The sequence below is a fragment of the Nycticebus coucang genome, chromosome 1 (assembly GCF_027406575.1).
Source record: "Nycticebus coucang isolate mNycCou1 chromosome 1, mNycCou1.pri, whole genome shotgun sequence".
In the NCBI taxonomy this organism is placed as follows: domain Eukaryota; kingdom Metazoa; phylum Chordata; class Mammalia; order Primates; family Lorisidae; genus Nycticebus; species Nycticebus coucang.
Window position 1 is genome coordinate 79,055,034 of NC_069780.1, and position 18,494 is coordinate 79,073,527.

At 43.7% G+C, this 18,494-nt stretch overlaps 1 protein-coding gene across 3 annotated transcripts in view; it reads right to left on the reverse strand.

The window, feature by feature from the left end:
• Positions 1-18,494, reverse strand: part of TMEM154 (transmembrane protein 154) — a 66,300-nt gene that overhangs the window by 36,252 nt on the left and 11,554 nt on the right. For all 3 annotated transcript variants that reach the window (XR_008378730.1, XM_053582972.1, XM_053582960.1), the window contains exons 2-3: positions 197-436; positions 73-111 (exon numbers count right to left, since the gene is read on the reverse strand). Coding sequence is in view for 2 of the 3 variants with exons in the window: in XM_053582972.1 (XP_053438947.1) it covers positions 73-111; positions 197-436 (279 nt within the window). In the remaining variant the exon portion in view is untranslated. The remainder of the gene's footprint in view (positions 1-72; positions 112-196; positions 437-18,494) is intronic.

An 18,494-nucleotide genomic window follows, 5' to 3' on the forward strand; every position in this document is an offset into this window, starting at 1 on the left:
GCTGCTTACCTTTAAAATATCTCAGCTCCCTCCCCATCCCTAACCCTAAGCAGGCACTGGGGTGATACTCACATGTCTGTAAAGCACTTTGAGATCCTTGACTAGAAGACTCTGTGTAGAAGCAAAACGGATTTTGTGTTATCGATTGCTCATTAACACATAAAGCAATTGTCTAGGAACGGGAATAAATATTTACCTTTTTTAGTTCTTTTTCTTCTATAGTATATTGCAAGGAGTACCACTGATAGAAGTAGGAGGACCAATAAAATCAGCGGGATCAACACCATTAATATAAATTCTAACTGATTTGCATCCTCAGCAATGAAAGTGGAATTCGTATCTGCAATGAATGTTTCTGTGGTCACTGTGGCAAACGTGCTTGAAATTATCTCTTCACTCGTTGAGTCTCCTGAATATTCTGATGGCTCAGAATCACCTGTGGGAAAAGGCACACAATTGGGATTGCCATGGAGACAAAGCTAGTATGTTATGTTTCTAATAATTTTAAGCGTATACTATGATAGACTCAGTATAAACTTCATCCACTGTACTTGGCCTGGCGGTTCTGTGTGACATAGAGCATTGATTTAAAACTGGAGCTCAAGGAGTCTATTAAACACAGAATGAGAGCTGAGACAAACTTTGCACAAAGGAAGGCAGTTTAGCCCTGACCAGACACTTCAGACATGCTTAAGTAAACAGTGTCGGGAAGACTTTTTTTGTCAATGTAATTTCCCAAGTCAAGTAATGTGGTTGGTATTAAACATTTCCTATAGAGGATCACAATATTTTAATAAAATGTATGAATAAATTTAAATTTGCATTTACTGAAAGTACTTACCATGTAACATTTTAGATGTAAAGAAAGGCACTCCGTGCCGTGAAGGCTACATTGAACAGTTTGATGAGACTATTTCAGATTGTATATGAAACCAGCACATTGTTCCCCTTGAATGCACTAATGTACACAGCTATGATTTAACAATAAAAATAAATAAATTAAAAAAAAAAAAGAAAGGCACTCCGCATGCTAATTTTTTCTTTTCTTTTTAGACAGATTCTCACTCTGTCACCCTGGGTAAAGCACTATGGCATTATAGTTCACAGCAACCTAAAACTCTTGGGCTCAAGCAATCTCCTTGCCTGAGTCTCCCAATTAGCTGGGGCTACAGGCACCTGCCACAATGCACAACTAGTTTTTCTATTAGTAGAAACAGAGTCTCACTCATGCTTAGGCTGGTCTCTAACTCCTAAGCTTAGACTATCCACCTGCCTCAGCCTCCCAGAGTGCCAGGATTACAGATATGAGCCAACTCATCAGTCCTGCATGTTAAGTTTTTATAAAGGTTCACCCATCAATGGAAAAGAATTATTTGAAATTGGAGGGGCAGCGCCTGTGGCTCAAAGGAGAAAGGCACCAGCCCCATATGCTGGAAGTGGGGGGTTCAAACCCAGCCCTGGCCAAAAACTGCAAAAAAAAAAAAAAGAAAAGAAAAAGAAATTGGAGTGATTGCTCAGACTTGAGTGTAAAGTCTCACATTCTGTGTGAGAATCTAAGTCTCACATCTTAGAGTCTGCCTCTAAGATCATCTGACAGAAATCCTCCTGGATTCCAAATAAAAACACAATATATATCTCATTGGTAAAGTGAAATTCTCAAGGGGAAGCTCCCTTAAAGGCTAAAGAAACTGCACTAATACTTAAATGTATTGATTAAAATACATCTGTAGAGCTTTCCCTATTATCAAGCTATAAGTAACTTTATTCTATTTGCACCTCAGAGTATGCTGAAAGGACTACTGACCTGATGACTATTCACCTGGGCTGGTGGTCAAGCTCAGGTAAGCTGAAGGTTTTTGTCCTACTATGGAATAACATCACCTGCCTTTCAGAGGGGACCACTGAGGAAAATATCATGTAAGTGAAGGCTACAGAAAACATGACACATGAGATAATTTACCTGAAAGTTCTTTCTAAAGTGAAAGGTGCTATGCAAATAGAAAATTTGGCTGCTTTAAGTCATACTCTACGGTACAGTTTAGACAATGACTCCATAGAATGACCAAACGATTGCAGAGCCAACTCAATAGTTTATCTATGTTCATAAAGTGCAGGACAATGGAGTCCTCTGATATGGGTTGAAACAATAAAAATGTTTGGCCACCAATTGGCAGTGCCCCGGGGAACAGACCAGAACTTACTCATTCTCTCTGCCATGTGTAGATATAGTGAGAAGACACCAAATCTTCCAGCACCCTGATCTTGAACTTCCCAGCCAACAGAAATAAATGTCTGTTGTTAAGACGTATTGTCTGTGGTGTTTTGTTATGGCAGCTGAGCTAAGACAGTTGTAATCTCATTACCTTGGTTATATAGATAAACAGCTTAGTCTTCTACACCTGGGAAGCCATTTGATAATCACTTTGATAAAAACTGCCCCAAACCATCAGAATCAATTACAAACTGCAGAATAAACTCACTAATGTTCCTCTCACATAAATGCCAAAATTAAGATAAAGAAAAAAAAATTACCAATTGTTTAAGAGAGGAAGGGCTTTGAGATGGCCAATTAAATGCATCTGGCACTTGTCTAGTCCACAGAGAAGAAGCAAAAAGCAAGTGAAAAATCACACTCTGGGCTGGGTGCAGTGGCGCACAGCTGTAACCCTAGTGCTCTGGGAGTAGGAGGATTGTTTAAGGCCAGGAGTTGGAGACCAGCCTGAGCAAAAGCGAGACCCTGTTTCTGCAAAAAATAGAAAACATCATCTAGGTGTGGCGGCACATGCCTATAGTCACAGCTACTCTAGAGGTTGAGGTAGGAGAATTGCTCGAGCCTAGGTGTTTGGGGTTGCAATGAACTATGATGATGCCACTGCTTCTAGCCAGGGTGACAGAATGAGATCCTGAGAAAATAAAAAGAAAGAATGAAAAAAAAAAGAAGGAAAGAAGAAAAGAGAGAGAGAGAGAGAAGGGAGGGAGGAAGGAAGGGAGGAAGGAAAGAAGGGAGGGAGGGAGGGAGGGAGGGAAGGAAATCACACGCTGAATAGACTATCTAGGAGAGAAGAGTGGAGTTCAACAGAAAAGTAACAAGGAACACGTACGGCAGGGAAGGAGAGAGAAGCAAGGCATCTTGCTTAGCAGGATTGGCAGGGAATCTGGAGAGACTCCCTAATTTAGGGAAAGGGTGAGAGTCTCCTGTGTTCCATTCTCACCAAGGACTCCCACATCCCAGCCATGGGACAGTCTATTAACCCTCAAAGGCCTGAGACTAACAAAGCCAGCTACCTAGAAACCAGGCAATGGGATTGCTCCAGAGAGGGAGCTCATGATGGGGCCCACAAATCCCCACAGCTTGGTGCCATTTTGAGAGCAAAGCCCTCACCAGACTGCATCCTGCCCCAGGCCAACAACCCCTGGGTCTCCACGTCTTTGGAGCCCCCTGATGTTTCCTGCCCACAGTCACCACCAATGCTGGCTGCTCCCACCAGGCCAAGCTGGGAGCTCTGGCAACCCTGACCCCTCCCTCCCCGTCTCTCAGAAGAGAGGCGACCACACATTTTAACATGCTCCAAGGACAAACTCCACTGCCCACAGCTGCTGCGCTAGGTCCAAAGTGTGAGTGAAGCCCTTGCCCTCCTGCTGCCTCCCCACTGAAAGTAACCCCACCCTTCTCAGTAGTGGGGCCACAGGGCAGCCTCTGCTGCCCACACCTGAGCATTCCACAGGAGCCTTGGATTATCCCATCTCTCCCCACCACAATCAGCATCTGCATATACCACTAGGAAGCCCACGGAAGTTTGCCTGCCCCAGAGCTGCCCTCCCCTAGTACCTGAGCACACTATCTGCTCAGAATCCTCAGAAATCCCCCAGCTCAGTTCACCATTATTGGCATCCTCACATGTTTTCTACCTTAAGCATCATTTATTCTCTTAGATTCTTTAGTGGCTATTTAAATGAAAGGGAATCAAGGCTGTGTTTTCTCTTGAGCACTAGCACGCACACACTCTCTCTGTGTGTGTTTTATTTTCCTTAACCCTTCAAACTTTCATTTCCAGACTTCTATGACAACCTCTCCCATAGCCTTCCCTGCCCCAACCAACTCTAACTCCAGGATAGCTGAAAATATTAATAACAAAGAACAGTAATTAGCATTTATTGACTGCTTTATATGTGCTAGGTCCTAGAACAAATACATGCTAATCTGATCTTCACAACTAATTATTTTATTTATTTATTTATTTATTTTTTGTAATTTTTGGCCAGGGCTGGGTTTGAGCCCGCCACATCCGGCATATGGGGCTGGCACCCTACTCCTTTGAGCCACAGGCGTCGCCCTATTTATTTATTCATTTTTTGAGACAGTGTCTCACTCTATCACCCTGACATCATCATAGCTCACAGCAACCTCAAACTCTTGGACTCAAGTGATCCTCTTGCCTTAGCCTCCTGAGTAGTTGGAACTACAGGTGCACATTACAGTGCTCAACAAATTTTTCTTGCTCTTGCTCAGGCTAATCTTTAACTCCAGAGATCAAGCAATCCTCTCACTTCAGCCTCCCAGAGTGCTAGGATTACAGGTGTGAGCCACCACTCCAGGCCTTACAGAAACTTTACATTTCATAGAGGAACACGCTGAGTCTCAAATGTCTTTCTTGCTCTGGGGTGCAATCCTGTCCTCTGTGATGTAAAGTTCTACGTAGAAGTTGAGTTTCGAAGCTGCATTCCCTCAAGCATCAGTGTCAAATGACAGATGAGGGTCTGATCATAGCTCTGTCACTTAGCAGTAGTGGGAAATTGGACAAATTATTTATCCTTTAATGACTTAGTGCTTTAATCTGTACAGCTGAGGAGTGATCCCAGGGTCCCAGCGATTTCCAAGTTGACTCCAAAGCTTTCACCATGCCTTTAATTAAAATTGTTAATAGATAACACACTTGGTACTCAGTTCAAAAGGAAGTTTCTTTTTTTTTTTTGTAGAGACAGAGTCTCACTTTATGGCCCTCGGTAGAGTGCCGTGGCCTCACACAACTCACAGCAACCTTCAACTCCTGGGCTTAAGCGATTCTCTTGCCTCAGCCTCCTGAGCAGCTGGGACTACAGGCGCCCGCCACAATGCCCGGCTATTTTTTGGTTGTAGTTTGGCCGGGGCTGGGTTTGAACCTGCCACCCTCGGCATATGGGGCCGGCGCCTTACCGACTGAGCCACAGGCGCCGCCCCAAATGGAAGTTTCACGACTGCCCTTTCCCTCAGCCACTTGCTTTCCCTCCCCAGAGGTAACCATTGCTGCCATTGCCTTCCAGAAAAAAACCCTCGCACATACAAGTTTGTTATCTTGTTTTCTTTTTCTTTTTTTTTTAGAGACAGCGTCTCACTTTATTGCCCTCAGTAGAGTGTTGTGACATCACAGCTCACAGCAACCTCCAACTCCTGGGCTTAGCTGATTCTCTTGCCTCAGCCTCCCAAGTAGCTGGGACTACAGGTGCCCGCCACAACACCCGGCTATTTTTTTTTTTTTTTTACAGTTTTTGGCCAGGGCAGGGTTAAACCCACCACCTCTGGCATATGGAGCTGGTGCCCTACTCCTTTGAGCCACAGGTGCCGCTCCCAGCTTTTTTTTTTTTTTTTTTTGCAATTTGGCCAGGGCTGGGTTCGAACCTGCCACCCTCGGTATATGGGGCCTGCACCCTACCCACTGAGCCACAGGCACTGCTCCTTTGTTTTCTTGCTTTCTTTTTTAACACAAATAGTAGTAAAATGTTTGTAAGTATACTATTCTACACCTTGCTTTTTTCACTTGAAATTTCATCTAGAAAATTATTCCGTGATTGTACAGAGAGCTGTTTTCCCCATTATTTGGATGTATTGTAAGCACTTATTCTTTATTGATAGAGATTTAGGTTGTTTCTTCTGTGTTTCCAATAATGCTGCAATAAACTTCTCTGATCATCCTTCAGTTTGCACAAGGGCAAGTACCTGCCACAGCGTAGGTAAAAGTGGGCAGAGCAAGAGCGAGTGTGGGCACTGGATAAGGAGAGATGCACCTAGTTTGCTCTTAAAACTTCTCCAAGACAACCCTGGCCCAGTCCTCACATGATGAGGATCTGAGAGAGGATACCCTAAAAAGTTGAGGTCTAGGAGAACAGGTCTTCTCAAGGAGATCACAAGGATACACCTGCAGGGTCCTCTCCATGGTGATGCAGCTCTTGGAAATTTGTAGACTTAACTTCCTGAAATTTGGAAATTTCCAAGTTCTGTGAAATCCTGTAGTTCTGTAGGGACTGGAATAGCATCTCCCGCATGATTCAAACTGGCCAATGAGAAGGGTACCTGTGGGGTGGAACTTTTTGATTGTCAATAAAAAGGGAAAGACCAAGCCAGTTGGGGAGCATGGCCATTTGGAATTCTTCTATGCGGTAAGCTCCCAGCTGGTGAATAAAGCCCTTCCTCTTATAAACGTTGTGTTTGGGTTCTCTTTCTCGCCATTGGGCCTCATCTTCCTGCAACAGATTGGCAGAAGCTAAGTCAGGGGAGGCCAGGGAGTGTAAGAAGTCCAGGATGTCAAGGGGAGGAGAGCTGAAAACATTTGGGGATCAGCTCCACGAGTCTGCGCAAGGAGGAATTAAACATCATCAAAAGGAGAGTCAGAAACCAGGGAAGACCATAGAATCAAGTCAGAAACGAGTGGGTTACCCAGTGACAGAGGCAAGAGTAGGGTAGAAAATCAGAAGCATACAAAGCCAAGATGGAAATCAGAGGAGCCACCAAAAGACACAAAAGCAGGGATGTGAGTGAAGCCTGAAGAGGACAGCCCCTGAGGAACTTCCCCCTAAGCCATCGGCTATTCCTCCCCTGGCCTGTGAGCTAACAGCGGCTCTCAGTGCAAAGGACACGGGGCCCCCTAAAACCACTGTGCAGCCTCGCATCCTACTAGTGAGCTCCAGTCTTTTTTTTTGCAGTTTTTGGCCAGGGGCTGGGTTTGAACCTGCCACCTCTGGTATATGGGGCCAGCACCATACTCCTTTGAGCCACAGGTGCCGCCCAGCTCCAGTCTTTTTAAAATAGTCTGTATGACTCTCTGTAGGAGGCATCCTATGCTTTTTGGATAAAAGCGACATTTTCCAAACACAGGAGTTCAGCCCCGCTGTGGAGGAAGGCAGTACTCTCCTTGGAGAAATAGGTCTGGGGACGAAGGCACAGGGGCATCTCTGGGGCTGTGCTCCAGGACTCCAAGGACCCATCTTAGCATTGTGGAAGGAAGGCTGTCTTTGAAATCAGGAAGGCTGGGCTTGAAACCTGCTGCAGCCTTCTCCAATCCCTTCCCTTCACTAGTCCTCCCTTTCCTAAAAGCCAAATGGGGGCCTTCTGCTCTACCTTGCAGTGAATGTATGGAGCAAACGAAACAATAACTACAAACGCTTTAGAACCGTAAAGCGCCACGCACCCGCCAGCTCTCCGTGTGTTTGTTATTTCCTTCATCCGCCACCGGTTCTCCTTCCTCCCCCTTATCCGTTTCTCTGCTGGTCCTCCGGTTAATCTGCCTGGTATAACTTCCTAATTTTATTGCTGTATCTTTTTATCTAAATTTGGACATATTTCAGGGTAAAGGGGTGGGGCCTGGGGATAAAACTGGTGACAGTGCAGAAGATAAGGAGAGGACACAGAGAGTGACAAGAGGCATTAGCAAGCGACAGCACAAATAAGGAGAATCTGGAAGATGTGGTAGAAGCAGAAAGGGATGGCCTACCCTGTGTGCCACCCATCTGCGGGGTCACCGGGTGAGAGGGCCACACAGGCTGCAGGTGTGGCAGAAGCGTCCCTGTTGGGTGGTCCAGTCATGGTCATCTCAGGTGACCTCAACACAGACTCTCTCAGGAATGCTCCATTTCCCTCTCCCTGCTCAGATATTGTAGCATTTTATTTTATTTATTTATTTATTTTCGCAGTTTTTGGCCAGGGCTGGTTTTGAACCCCCGACCTCTGGCATATGGGGCTGGCGCCCTACTCTGTTGAGCCACAGGCGCCGCCTTATTGTAGCGTTTTAAAGAGAGGAGAGTGGTCATGTGAATGGTAAAACTAAGCTGCAGCATCTTGAGAGAGGATACCCAGAAAAAGTAAGGCCAAAGAGAACAGAGGTCTTCTCAAGGAGACTCCAAGGATACACCTGCGAGGTCCTCCCTGTGAGGACTCGGCTCTTAGGAATTTGTAAAAACTTAACTTCCTGGTTCAGGGCCTGTAGCTCAAGCGGTGAAGGCGCCAGCCACATACACCAGAGCTGGTGGGTTAGAATCCGCCCAGGGCCTGCCAAACAATGACAACTACAACCAAAAATTAGCCGAGCGTTGTGGCAGGCATCTGTAGTCCCAGCTACTTGGGAGGCTGAGGCAAGAGAATCGCTTAAACCCAGGAGTTGGAGGTTGCTGTGAGCTGTGATGCCACATCACTCTACTGAGGGCGACAAAGTGAGACTCTGTCTCAAAAAAACTTAACTTCCTGGGGGGACCTGTGGACCTGTAGGCTGATGCTTGCTTCTGCTTTGAAAGCTCAGTTCTGTAAAAGCGGCTTCTCCAGCTTGTTTCAAACTGACCAATGAGAAAGATTCCTGTGGGCAGGAACTTTTGGGCTGGATACAAAAGGGACAAGATGGAGCCAGTCCAGGAGCACAGCCCTTCTGGGAGCACAGCCATTCTGATACTCTGGGTCTGCCATGGGTCTACCACTGCTCTACCGGCTGAAATAAAGCCCTTCCTCTTTTAAACCTGGTGTTTGGGTGCTCTTTCTCTCCACTGGGGCTCGTCTTCCTGCAACAATCTCACTTTACTGTTTATCCCCAAACCCCCAAGCCACCAGAAAATAGGCAGCACAGTGTACAGAGTCACTTATGAATACTAAATGGCAATGTCCACCCAAGCATGTCTGGGGCTCACCTTTCACATGTGGTGAGGACCCTGCGGGCATCCTGTACATGGAAAAAGGAACCTGAGGTGCGGGGGGGGGGGGGGGGGGGTGCGGCGGCAGCCAGCCCCACACAACCCTGGTGCAGCCTCCATGTCCTCGGTAAGTGGAAAGGACTCTGCACGCACTAGGTAACTTCTCTCTTTTTGACAGGGAAACAAATGTACAATCAGGCTCTTGCTTTTAGAGAGAGGAGAGAGCAAAAGTATTATATTCTGTGGAAAGACGGCCACGCGGACAACACAACATGAGGTAAAATAGTGATAGGAAAACACTGTTAGACTCTGGAGAGATGTGAGCATAATGGAGCTCAGACTCCTCTTTCTTTCACTCGTTGGTTATGTGATTCCACGCACAAATTATTTAAATGATTTTATAAGTCAGACAGTGAAATGAAAGGTGTCCAGCGATCAAACTCTCTCTGCCCTGTGGAGTAACTGATGGATATGAATTTCAGGACGCTGGAGAAGCCAAACCCTGGCAGGCTGCCTGCCTCTCCTTCTCCCCTGTGCTCTGGGTGCAGCAAAGAGCCTGATGAGTATCAGAAGGAGGACATAGGAGAATTAAGTTCCTCCAAACCTAGCACTCCAGGAGGGGGAAGTGGGAGGATTCTTTGGGGTTTGAGACCAGCCTGAGCAAGAGTGAGAACCCATCTCTACTAAAAATAGAAAAATCAGCTGGGTGTGGTGACAGCGGGGTACTCCCTAGCTACTCAGGTGGCTGAGGCAGGAGAACTGCTTGAGCTCAGGAGTTTGAGGTTGCTGTCAGCTGTAATGATACGACTGCACTCTAACTTGGGAAGCAGAATGAGACCCTCCCAAAAATAAAAAAGGAAGAAGTCCTCTAGTCCTCCAGTGGTTCTCAGCTCTCAGCCTAGGCTGCACACAGATTCACTTGGCACCTTCCTGCAATCCCGAGGCCCACACCACCACCTGAAACCAATTACATCAAAATATCTGGGAACGGAACCCAAACCTCAGTGTTTTTCACAGTTCACTGCACTGCTCCGGGGTGCAGCCGTAGTTGAGACTCACTGCTCCAGACCTTACTCACCTCTGGCTTTCGCCTGAGCCATCCTAAATTGTTCTTTCTTTGTCTCTGTGCTTGTTCTTTGTGAATGTGAAAGGAATCAGAGGTCAAGGAGTTGAGTGCCAAATGCTTGCTTAGAAGCTGCTCACTCTATCACCAGGACGCAGTAGCTTCCAAAGCATCATGGAAGCCTTTAGCACCTGGGAGAGACTGGCCAGGATATAGGGAGAGAGGACTGTGACAAGTCTTTGGTTAAGTATGAATAAGAGAGATACATGCTAGGGTTTCCAACCTACATCTCTAGAAAATCTTATTGTCAATGGAAGAGCTTGGTGGTTTAAGCCAGTGGTTCTCAAACCTTAGCACACAGTAGAAACACCTAGAGCAGCAGTTCTCAACTTGTGGGTCATGACCCCTTTTTAATAATGAAAATACATTGCAGCATTAGAAAGGTTGAGAACCACTGACCTAGAGCACTTCTTAAAGCACAGAGTCTGGGCACTGCTCCCAGAGTTTCTGATGTAGTAGGTTTGGAATGGGGCCCATGAACGTGCACTTCTAACAAGTTACCAGGTTGTATTAATTAACGCTGCTGGTCTGGGGGTCATACTGGTTTACGTTGCCCAAACAATCTCATTTGGTTGTATTTAATTTTTACACTTGCTATTGTTCTCCACATTTACTTTGTATCAGCATCACCTGGGGAGTTTTTAAGCCCCAACCAAATAAGTTATTTGAGGATCTATGGGACTGTGGCCTGGGTAACCGTATTTCTGCAAACTCCCCAGATAACTCCAGTAAGTATGCGTGCTAGGTTGAGAATTACTGAATTATACCATAACTGAGTGGACTTTTAATTTGCTATTATTCAGGATGACAAATCTCATTAATGATGATTGGAGAACCCCACACAGAATGAAACCTTTGAAAATAAAATTAATAGGATATATACACTATTAAATAGTTACATCTTCAGTTGATCTCTTTGAAAATCAATTGTTTAGCATCTGTGGAATCGGACTGTGCTGTGGTGAGAGACAGAACAGGAATAAAGCGGGAACAAATGACCCTGCCAGCCTCATCAGGACAGGGCCCAGCTGCAGAAGGCCAACTGTGTTTGCATAGAGATGAACACATGTGGTGTGGACGACACCACGGAAACTATTGTTCCTGGTGCACACGGCGCCATGGGGACCGGGTTGCTCCTGGGCTGCTCTGACATGCTCTGCCATTTCTCTGGTTCACGTGGTTTCAGAACAGCACTTAACTTATTATTTATTACCTGAAATGACTGCACTCCTGTACTTGTCCACCGTCTGCCTCCTCCACTGTTTTGTACTATATACCGAGCCCCTGGAAGCCCATCTGCTGTGGGGCAGCCCTTTGTCACATTGCTGTTTATGGAACTGGTAACTGAAGAAATGTGAAACGGGCCAGGTGGCACTGCCACATTCTCACCAGTTTCATACTGAGTCCAATCTCTTCCTGTCCCTGACAACTTCCTCCCAGTAATATATACATGATGTATTCCTAGTTTCAAAGAAAGAGAGGGTTAAGGTGGTTTTCTCTCAAAAAGCTACCAGAATTTTAAAAATAATACTGGGGAATGAGAGAAATTGCCTAAAGTTATGAATCCAAGATTTCATGTTTGCAGCTTTGGGGGGAGGAGGCAGAGGGAATTAGAGTGGTTCACGTGATTCCACCATGTAAAGGCATCTTTGGGAGCAGGACTGGGGAAGTTGAGGGACTGCTATTTTTTTTTTTTTTTATTGTTGGGGATTCATTGAGGGTACAATAAGCCAGGTTACACTGATTGCAATTGTTAGGTAAAGTCCCTCTTGCAATCATGTCTTGCCCCCATAAAGTGTGACACACACCAAGGCCCCACCCCCTCCCTCCGTCCCTCTTTCTGCTTCCCCCCATAACCTTAATTGTCATTAATTGTCCTCATATCAAAATTGAGTACATAGGATTCATGCTTCTCCATTCTTGTGATGCTTTACTAAGAATAATGTCTTCCACGTCCATCCAGGTTAATACGAAGGATGTAAAGTCTCCATTTTTTTTAATGGCTGAATAGTATTCCATGGTATACATATACCACAGCTTGTTAATCCACTCCTGGGTTGGTGGACATTTAGGCTGTTTCCACATTTTGGCGATTGTAAATTGAGCTGCAATAAACAGTCTAGTACAAGTGTCCTTATGATAAAAGGATTTTTTTCCTTCTGGGTAGATGCCCAGTAATGGGATTGCAGGATCAAATGGGAGGTCTAGCTTGAGTGCTTTGAGGTTTCTCCATACTTCCTTCCAGAAAGGTTGTTCTAGTTTGCAGGGACTGCTATTTTTATCATAAGATCTGTTGTTCTATGTATTCATCAATTTTTGTTAAGTAAAAACAAAGCCTTTATTTTATTTTATTTTTTTTTTGTAGTTTTGGCCAAGGGCTGAGTTTGAACCTGCCGTCTCCGGTATATGGGGCTGGCGCCCTACCCCTTTGAGCCACAGGCGCCGCTCTATTATGTTTTTCTTGATTTTTTTTTTTTTTGGAGACAGAGTTTCATCGTTGTCCTCGGTAGAGTGCTTTAGCGTCACAGCTCACAGCAACCTCAAACTCTTGGGCTTATGTGATTCCCTTGCCTCAGGCTCCCAAGTAGCTGGGACTACAGGCACCCACCACAGCGCCCAGCTATTTTTTGGTTGCAGTTGTCATTGTTGTTTAGCAGGCCCAGGCCCGGCTCAAACCCACCAACTTTGGGTGTATGTGGCGGGCACCCTTACTCACTGAGCTATGGACGCTGAGCCTTTTTGTTTTTGTTTTTTTGAGACAGAGTATCTCTCTGTCATCCTAGGGAGAGTACTATGGCATCATCATAGCTCACAGCAACCTCAAACTCTTGGGTTTGAGTGATGCTCTTGCCTCAGCCTCTCAAGTTGCTGGGACTACAGGTGCCCACCACTATGCCCAGCTAGTTTTTTCTATTTTTAGTAGAGACAGAATCCAGCTTTTGCTCAGGCTGGACTCAACTCAAGCAATCCACCTCTGCCTCTGGCCTCTGCCTCCCAGAAATGTAGGAATATAGGCACAAGCTACCGCACTTGGCTTTTCTTGACCTATTTATTTGAAGACAACATGGCCGGGATAATAGCTGATTGAACAGATGAAAGACAAAAGCACTGGAGGTTAGCGGCAGATACTAAGTATGGAAAGGCATTTAAGGTAAAGAAATGCTGGTTTTGTATACCCTTTCTTTTCAGCCACCAGATAATTAGAGATGACAATACCTTATGCTGGATGAAAGTTAAGAAATTATTCTTTTTGCTAATTTTGAGGAGGGCTGTCTGGTGAAACACTTGCATGTAGTAGCTGGCTCTGGGAATTTACTTGTGAAACTTTGTTATGTTTTTAACCACTGTGCATTGAGAAGTAACTTGCAACTGGAATTTACCATCAGATGAAAGCATGTCCTTATGGCTGGGTGCTGTGGCTCACACCTGTAATCCCAGCACTCTTGGAGAGACAGGCGGGTGGATTGCTTGAACTCAGGAGTCCGAGATGAGCCTGAGCAAGAGCGAGACCCTATCTCTAACAAAAATTAAAAAATAACTGGGTGTGCTGGAGGGCGCCTGTAGTCTGAGCTACTCAGGAGGCTGAAGCGAGAGGATGGCTTGAGCCTGGGATTTTAACGTTGCATGAGCTAGGATGACACCACTGCACTCCAGCCTGGATGACAAAGCAAGAGCCTGTCTCCAAAAAAAAAAAAAAATCATGTTATTGGGGGGGGGGGTCCACAGGGTCCACAATGCTCTTATGTCATTTCCTCTTTAAAGTTTTTATTTTAATGTCTTTTTTTTAAAGAGAAAGCTTACTCATATGTTAAATGCTATATCTGATTTGACATTACTCACTTGGAGATCTGCGTGTTTGACCATCCAACTACCTTTTTATACCTTGGAACCATATGCTAGCCTGTGACACCTAGCAGTTTAAAGAAATATTTCTTTAATATTTCTGTAGTTTTATGGAACAGAATACACACATATGTTAAAACCTTAAAAAAATTCTTCCTAGCATCAGTGGGATAATAGATGTGAAAGTGCTTTTAAATGAAAAAAAAAAAAGTATTATTAAATGGTAGTTATGATCATTACCAAACTGAATACTTCTCTAATTTCATTATATTTCTATCTCTCTTTTGAATAGCCAACTTCAAAATTACAATTTAGAAGAGTAACTTGAAAACAAATGCTCCCAGCCATGCCCTCTGCCTGGCCTGGTGCATCAGCCTCACTCTGAGGTGTGTGTGTGGGGAGACACGCCGCCATCCCATAAACGAGGATGGCTCTTCCAAGGAGACGTAGAGGCAGCACGCTCCTTGCTCAGCTCAGTACTGCCGGGGAGAACAACAATAAGAGAGAGACACCAATATGTGGTAGATGTATGTTCATGATAAATTAGAGAACAGGAAAGCAGGGGAAGACATGGGCTACCGCCTCAGCGGCTCACGGCCCCCTGCCATGGCCTCAGGAGGAAGAATGGGGAGAGCAGGGTGTTGTAAGCCTCTAACCAAAAGTCTCTCAGCACAGCCTGTGGGGAAGCAGAGGGGCCAGAGTGTTTGATGTTTTCTTACACCAGGGCTCTGGAAGGAAATAAGGTGCTCAGGGCTTTGAAGTGGTCTATGAGGGCAACAAAAGAAAAAGGGTGTGTTGGCTTTTCCTTGGTCTGCAAAGCCCTCAACAGGTTCCTGGGCCTGCCTGGCTTCTGATACCTTTAAAGAGAATCCATCCTGCCCTTCACTCCGGGGCAGTCTACGCAGACCACAAGAGCTTTGAATTTCAGCATCACTTGAGTGATTGACATGGGGCTAGTCTCCCTTGCTGTTTGTCAATCTCTTTTCTGCATTTATTAATAAAATCTTACTTTTTCTTTTAGTTTTTAATGTGATTAATTACATTAATAGATCCCTTAAAGCTGATCAAGTTGATCCACTCTTCAATTCCTGGTTTTATTCTACTTAATCATCAGTATTTTCTTTTCAGTGATGGCTTCTTCTTATATGAATTATTGATCTAGGACTCAGCCTAAATATTCTAATATGTAGCTGGCTACATAACCAATATGTCTATGATCTTAGTGATGAACAAATAAAGAGAAGGGGGGTGAGGGAAAGGAAAAGAAAAAAAAGAAAATAGTGACTAATTCTCACATAATTGGATTTAATTTTGACCAAAGTATGTTACTTGAACATTAATTTTTAATTCAACTTGTTAATATGTTGTTTAGGATATTGCATCCTCATTTATAAGTGAAATATGTTTGTAATTTCCCTTTATAATAATATATTTTTTTCCAATTTAAATATCAGGTATATCCAGATGAAGTAGAAGGATTTTCAAGTATTTCTTCTTTTTCTATTGTCTATAAGATTTGGCATGATCTGTTTTTTGAAATTATCTTCTATATGATAGAAATTATCTTCTATATAATAATTATCTTCTATATAATTTATATATATCTTTATATATAGATATTAGTTGTCTATTTTTTGAGACTTTGGGGAAAAAAAGGAAAATGTTAACTGATAACTCCATACTGAACCTCAGAGTCAAAGCATTCTGTGATAGACATACTTTTATCTGCCAATGTGAATGTTACTTTTTTTGCATTATTATTATTATTATTATTGCTCAATATTTCTTTGCAGCAATTGTCTGATTTCTTTTCCAAATGTATTTATCTTTGTTTGTTCTTTACAAGGTTTTTGTTTCTAGTCCTTATTTTAAACATTGTTATTGCTATTACATTTTAACCCTTTTTAATTTTGTGAAACCAAAAAGGGAAACCCAAATAAATACATGTATATGTATAGAGAAAATTTAAAAAAAGAGAGAGAAGTTTGCACTAGATAATACATAATCCTAATCCTAAATAAAGTTAATAGGTAAAATACAGGATGCCCAATTAAATTTGAGTATTACATAAGCAATGAGTAATTTTTTAGTATGCTCATGTCCCATACAACATCTGCAGAAAATACTTACACTAAATTACATAAAACAAACTTAGGCTAAAAAAAAATTTGTTGCTGATTTGAAATTCACATTTAACTGGCTATCCTGTATTTCTCTTTTCTAAGTCTGGTAATCTTAATGATAAACAAATAAGTAAACAAACATAACTCTTAGAAAAAAAGAAATTAATTTTTTTTTCTTGAGACAGAGCCTTAAGCTATTGCCCTGGGTAGAGTGCTGTGGCGTCATAGTTCACAGCAACCTCAAACTCTTGGGCTTAAGCGATTCTCCTGCCTCAGCCTCCCAAATAGCTGGGATTACAGGCGCCCACCACAACGCCTGGCTATTTTTTGGTTGTAGTTGTCATTGTTGTTTGGCAGGCCCAGGCTGGATTCGAACCCGCCAGTTCTGGTGTATGTTGCTGGCACCTTAGCCGCTTGAGCTATAGGCACAGAGCCAAGAAATTAATTTTTAAATTAATGAACTTAAGTGTTGTAGAGGGGGGAAAGAAACATGTCAGCAAACTTTGGCAACCTCTAGGATCCTGTTTCTGAAAATTATGATGAGGTAGAAAGTAGGAAATAATAATAGTTTTAGTTTGTATAAAATGTAGAAAAAATTCAAAAGTAAACTGGATTCATCGGCTTAGTTTTAAGGAAAAGAAACCAGAACAACAACAACCAAGACCCTTTTCTATTAGAGAGCTCTCCTTTTAAACAACTTTCTTTAATTACTCAGGAAATGTTTCTGTGTTGTCTGCACCAACTGAAAAAGATTTTCCCACCAGTTTTATATTACACAAATTTTATTTCTTTTTAAGTCTTCCAATCAGCTCTTACTGGCTTGAAGTTCAGATTATATGGTGTATTTCCTTTCAAAAGTCTTCCCCCAAATGCTTGAAATTACATGTTCTCTCTGCCACGCCACTTAATGCATATTTTTCTGAGCCTGACCTTCCCTCCATATTTGGAGAGGAAGATTAAATCAGAACATTTTCTCTGAAGCTACCTAGCATTTATAGGAAGGTGTGTGTGTGTACAATAATTGTCTTGGTTTGAAGAGACAGAAGTGAACTATTCATACAGTCAAAGGTTTGGGGTAGTTCCCTAACATTTTGGGATAAAATTATAAAACTGAGTTAACCAAAATTACATTTATCCAAGTGTTACTAAAATTTGATTTCATTATTTACTTGATTGTTATCTTGTTAGGTATACAAGCAAATCTTGGGGTATAAGATACATTTCATGTTACTTAATGATTTAGTTAGTCACCATGCTCTTTTCATGTGCTTATTGATCAGCCAAGGCACCATTCTGAGCTCTGGCAAATGAGCCCAGGCTCTTGCCTCCCATGCAAGTGACTGTTAAGTAGGAACAATAGGCCAGGCATGGAGGCTCACTCCTATAATCCCAGCACTCTGGGAGGCCAAGGCAGGTGGATTGCTTGAGCTCAGGAGTTCGAGACCAGCCTGAGCAAGAGTGAGACCCCCATCTCTAAAAATAGCCAGGCACTGTGGCAGATGCCTGTAAATCCTAGCTACTCAGGAGGCTGAGGCAAGAGAATCACTACAGCCCAAGAGTTTGAGGTTGCTGTAAGCTGTGATGCCAAAGCACTCTATCAAGGACAACAAAGTGACACTCTGTCTCAAAAGGGGGGAGGGGTAGGAACAATAGCATGCAGACCAATAAATAATACAGATAAATAAAAGCCATAATGTGTTTGTGTACAGAGTCCCCTGAGGATATGGGAGATAAGGGCTAGGGGATTCAGGAAATTGGCACAGGGGAGTGAACCCTTAAAATGAATTTCAGTTTATCGAGCAAAGATGGCAGAGAAAGGCTCAGATGGAGCTTGGCAGCACCTGCAAGTAGTTGTCTGAGAGGGTGCATGGTGGGAAGTGGCCGGGGGTAGGTGGGACAGGAACTCAGGACCAGCTCCTAGGGGGCCATGTAAAGATGTCAAGGGGGTTGGAATCTATCCCAGCAAAATAAACCACTGGAGGGCTAAGTACAGGAGGAGAATGACCATATTTTGGTTACAGAATGATCATTGTGGTAGGGATGTGAAAATGGATCAGAGGTGGGACGAGAGGTGAGGAAACTAGTTAAGAAGTTAGTGAAATAGCCCAGGTGAGAGCTAACAACAGCCTGCACCAGCAGGGAGCAGAGAATGAGTTCTGCTCGGGACATGCTGAGTTTAAGGGCCCTGCAACACGTCCACGGAAACTTGCTGATGAAAATATAGGACTGGAGCTTTTTAGTTTGATCAGGTCCCACTAGAGTATTTTTGAAGCTGCTTCAATTGCTCGGGGTGTCCTCCTCATAAAATACTTGCCCAGACCGATTTCTTTAAGAGTTTTCCCTGCACTCTCTTCTAGTATTTTTATAGTTTCATGTCTTAAGTTTAAATCTTTAATCCAGTGAGAGTCTTAGTGGTGAAAGGTGTGGGTCCAGTTTCAGTCTTCTACAGGTTGCCAGCCAGTTCACCCAGCACCAAG